At 44.3% G+C, this 5,139-nt stretch overlaps 1 protein-coding gene across 1 annotated transcript in view; it reads left to right on the plus strand.

Moving 5' to 3' along the window:
* Positions 1–4,877, plus strand: part of FGF3 (fibroblast growth factor 3) — a 5,973-nt gene extending 1,096 nt beyond the window's left edge. The window contains exons 3-4 of the mRNA XM_009637076.2: positions 1,327–1,430; positions 4,545–4,877. Of these exons, the coding sequence (XP_009635371.1) occupies positions 1,327–1,430; positions 4,545–4,877 (437 nt within the window). The remainder of the gene's footprint in view (positions 1–1,326; positions 1,431–4,544) is intronic.
* Positions 4,878–5,139: the final 262 nt, after the last annotated feature.

Genomic DNA, 5,139 nt, shown 5'->3' on the forward strand with positions numbered 1-5,139 from the left:
TCTCCCGCCCCAGCTTCTCTCCCGCGGGGGGCTTGAGCTTCCACGGGCTAAATCACATCTGTCCCCTTTGACATGTGCTGGGGACCGGCGGTAATTAAGATGAAACGGGATATGTCGGGAGCGAGGGGGTTTGTGCGAGGGCGGCAGAAGGGAGGAGAGCAGGGCTCAGCGTCGCCGCTGCCCCGGGGGGAGCCCCGGGCGCCCCCGCACCCAGCCCCGGTCGCGGGCACAGCCCGGCCCCGCTGCCCCGAGAAGAGTAAATCCCGGCTGGTGATGGCACACAGAGACAGGGAGACCTCGGGGATCTGTCTGAAGGCCATAAAGGAAAACCACTATTTCCTAGAGGAAAAGCCCCTTGCTCTAAGAGCCTGGAGGAGGCATCCTTCAGCAGCGAACCAGTGCTTGATTCAAAACAGCTGTACAAAAACCACCCCAACTCTCCCAGACATGATCAGGCCAGCAATCCAGCTCTGCAAAGGGGACAGGTCACTGGTCCTGCTTTGTCGTTGCTGAAAGGCAGCAATGGGTTTGGGCGCAAGGGTCGCCTCTCGCCTCCAAACCCTCGTAGAAAGTAGAGCCATTGGGCCATAGCCGGAGAACTGAGAGCAGAGTTTGAGCCAGCCAGCTAGGGAGCCCTGTGCATACAACGCAATGTCTCCCGAGCCATTTGCGCCTCCGTCAACATCGTGGCACCCTTGGCTGCATGTCAGCATTTTGGCAGGTATTGTGCCAGCCCCCCCCGTGACACTCTTCTTGTGTGAGAGACCCCATTTTTGATGGCCTGAAAAATCTCCTCCCTTTTAATTTGGCTCAGGCAGTCACATTGTCCTTGTCTGGAGGGCTACACTGACCTCCTAAATGACAAGTTCCTTTCATGATTATATACATGGCTCTAAAACGCAGCCGACTCACTGTTTTACCCTCTGGAGACCTCAGCAAGGGCTTTGTCCTGAAATGGAGAGCTTTGTGGCTGGTTTCAATAAGTCAAGAGCTCTTGTGTTCCTAAGCATTAAAGAGGATTTAAACTTTTTTATATACATATAGGATTAAGTGAACCTCTAGTTCAGTGTCAGATCTTTTTCATTTTTGAAAGAGTTCAATCTCAATCAGACATCTAGGGATTTATTGTCAAGCTTGTCTCGAACAATTCACACATCGTTGTCATTTTATTCTTGTTCCATTCATGTGATTGCACTACAATTTTGGTGTGAGCTAGTGATAGCTGTGAAATCATACTCCGCAGGTAAGCAGTCATTCAAATGTATCCCCAAAAAATTACACGTGATGGGGAGCAACAACATATCTCATAATTTTTTCTCTTTCTAGGTATTCTTGAAATAACTGCTGTTGATGTTGGAATCGTTGCCATCAAGGGCTTGTTCTCTGGCAGATACCTGGCCATGAACAAAAGGGGCAGACTTTATGCATCAGTAAGTTTTATTTAAGACTGGCATATGCCTGGCATATGCCTGTCAATGTATTCGGCAAAGGTATTTCACACGGCCAAAGTTCTGGGCAATTGGGTGCACTGATAAAGACCTCAGAAGCCAGCCTTTGTAGTCCAGAATATCCAGCTCTATTCAAAATTATCCATATTTGTATTTCATGTGGATCTTGGACACTGGCAGAGAATATACATGTCAGATAAAGAATATCCAGAAGCAACTGAGCATCTGTGTTACAGGAAAGCAGCCTACTGACAGGAATTTCTTTGCACAGAGCATTTGGTTGGATAGTAAAAGAATTTACAGGTAGTAAAAGGCAGGGCTATAGCAAGGAAACAAAGTATGAGAAGGTGCAAGAAGATAAAGGTGAAAATAAACACCTTATTGTACTCCTTCGACCTCATTTTTTATCCTGATCTTTGAGGTAAAAATCTGTGCTCTACTGATATTAGTGGGAGTCTTGCCTTTTCAGTCCAGCCAATATTTCCCCTCAGTGAATAAAATACTTCGGCTTAAATGTCCTCACACTCAGGGACACGCTAAAGTGTATTTGTCGGTGTGTATACTATACAGGTTATCTACCTACTTGAATTTCTTCCATTGTCTTTGATTACATCCCTAGTAATCTTGTGATCTCTTACTGCATAACAGCCATGCTGTGCAGTTTCTCCACGAATCCTGTGGTATGGAAACAGATTTGAAGAGGGTAAAATGTGGCTACGTGAATTTTGCTTCCTCCAACTAGCCATTATATGTAATTCTGTTGATTTAAACAGGATATATCCTCCAGCAATGTGAGCTTTTTCCATGTGAATGCAACCTAGGTAACACAATCAACTCTGTTGCCTCCCTGGTTTAATGTATTTTACTCCACCTTTTCAAGAATGTTCTGATAGTGTTTACAACCCAGCTTCTGCAATGTGTCTCATGTGATGCACACTGATTAAAGGGCCTGTGTGTAAAGATGATGGTTCTTTGCTGGCGCAGAGAAGCAGATCACAGTTTTGGCAAGGAAAAATGCAGCTGAAGTGGAATGAGGACATACGAGCTCTGCTGTGCCAGAACTAAGGCTGGCCACTTCTATGCTTCCAGTTAATATTCTGATTAAAATGGACATCTTTTTCAGTGGAGCTCCTCCATCAGCTCAGAGCTAGCACCTACCCCAAATAAATCAATGGGAAGGACGTTCTTTCTCATCTAGCTCTTTCTTGTTCACCATAGAAATGTTTTCCCTCCAGATTAATTAAACCGAATTAAAATAAGACTAAACAAGTTCTGAGCAAAAAGCTCCTCTCCTAGAGTGGATAAAAGCCTAGAACAGAATAGCCCAGAGAATCCTTTTCTCCCGGACATCCCTTTCTAGTGTGAGTAGCATCAGGCCATCCTGAAGTTTGTTCAGCTGCCACATGCCAAGGAATATTGGCCGTGAAAGGTTACTGTACAACTAGAAAAGATAGTTTTTGCTGTTTCAGCTCAAGTTTGAGAATGACTGTTTAAGACTTGTGTTTCAGAGCTGGAGGGACAACCCAGGAAAGGCTATTCCACTCTACCTTGTTTCACAGAAGCAGCAAAGGGTGAGGGCTCAGCTCAGGAGAAACTTACTGGTTTTGCTTGCCTAGAAAAAACTGACCGACGGCTTTACTGATGTTACTGAGCCGGGAACTTGTGCAAGGCCCCTGTTTCAAATAAGACTGACTTCTCTGGGGATAATTATACAGGGTGCATTCTATTAAATGTTTTTTGGAATAACTCCATTATCCCTTGGATCACCGATTTTCCCATGTCAATAAAATGAGTTTGTTGAGTCTGCAGAGTCCCTTTGTGTCCTTAGCAGACTGCGGGAACCCTCTGGGCTTATCCTCTGTGATAAACCCTCTACAGCCAGAACTGAGGCAGACAGCAGGATAAATCTACCTACATGTGGTAGTTGTGTGGGCTCCAGCACCACGGCATATGAAAATGTTGTTCTTGCAAGGAAGGGCACTTCCGTTTTACAGCTGTGAAGCTGAGACATGTGGAGTCTTTTAAAATCTTGTTAAACGCCTATCAGCATTTCTGGTGAGTGAACAGTATTAAAGACATGTTGTTAATGGAGCCCATGGCTTTTCTGGCCCCAGCCTGGCTACCTGTGCCCTTTCCATGTCCTCCACAGAGGCGATGCTAAATAGAAAACCTCTGTAAATACCATAGCAGCGGTTCCCTTCTGCCTCTGTGTCTTAACATATTAGATGCCGAAGTCTTAATCACACAGGTACAGCATGAACGATTTTGTAGTTAAGAAAAGATGTACAGTGTGGGAGGTCCTTTTATTTGTGCTGTCTCTACTGCTCCTAGGGAGGAGGAAGGAGTTCCTCTTGCCAGCCTTCTGCATGCTGTTTTCTCTCAGTTGAGGAGCAGATGAAAAGGGCAAATTTTGACAGATCACGTAAAATGTGAGCACCAAGGATGGGTGCATGTTCTCCTTTCCATTTTGTGGTAAAGTAGCAGCCTAGTATTTTGGAGGAACACAGTGGTGGGCAGGGGGTACTTCCATTTTGTTATGCTGAAGCAAACAAAGAAGCTTCATAAAGGTGTTGTTTATGCTCAAATATCTGTAACAAACTGGATGTAAGAGATTGCAGGTGTATCTCACTACTAATATACCAACTAAAGAGCCACATTTTATATCAAATGATAGTATTTTACCTTTTTAATAGATGTTAAAGGTTGGTAGGCAGCAATTAAATCATCTGTCCAGTTCACAGACATATTTAGATCCATAAGTGCAAAAAAATTAAATTTACAGCTGAACAATCAGCAGAGCTATTCATTCCTATTCACATGCCATTTTTTTTTGTTTTCAGATTGTTTTTTGGCCTCTTTCTGTCCTCTGACCCATGGGGTATGATCACACTGCTGACAGCACCCTGTTGCAGAGCACTTCAGGCTTGGCGCTTCTCTTCTGCTCGCCTTTTGTAGCACCAGTCTGAGTTTTTCTTATCACATGTGTTGCTGTCCTTATCTTAAAACTGACTTAAGACTTTAGTCCAATCTGACTGAGGTAGAACAAAGCTATTACCCATATAGCCTTTCTTAAACTTTGTCATGTTTGCTTTACAGGAAAATTATAATCCAGAGTGTGAGTTCGTGGAGAGGATCCATGAATTGGGTTATAACACCTATGCGTCCCGCCTCTACCGGACTGTACCTAACAGAGCTGGCACCAAGCGCAAAGCCAGTGCAGAGAGACTCTGGTATGTCTCAATCAATGGGAAAGGACGACCCAGAAGGGGCTTTAAAACTCGCAGGACACAGAAGTCATCTCTCTTTCTGCCCAGAGTATTGGATAACAAAGACCATGAAATGGTCCGACTGTTCCACACAAATGTGAAATATCGAGAAAGTCTCCTGAAGCCCCCGAGCAAGAACCAGCGAAGAAGGAGAGGACGCTGATGGGGGTGGGGGGAGCTTGTATGGGGGCTGGAAGTGACTGTCTTCAAAATACTACTAAAAAAACTAACAACTGTGATTGTATGACAGGCATTAGCACAGACATTTTTTAGACACTGTACAATATAACTGAGAGTCACATCACTTACTTTTAGCTATTGTAGGATTATTACCTGTGGTAAAAGAGATGTGAGATAAACTAAGGCGCATTCAAATGTAAAATAGTTGGATGTAATAATTTTGTCAATGACTTCCACATTTTCTT

This window comes from Egretta garzetta, unplaced genomic scaffold (genome assembly GCF_000687185.1).
Source record: "Egretta garzetta isolate BGI_Z169 unplaced genomic scaffold, ASM68718v1 scaffold454, whole genome shotgun sequence".
Lineage (NCBI taxonomy): Eukaryota > Metazoa > Chordata > Aves > Pelecaniformes > Ardeidae > Egretta > Egretta garzetta.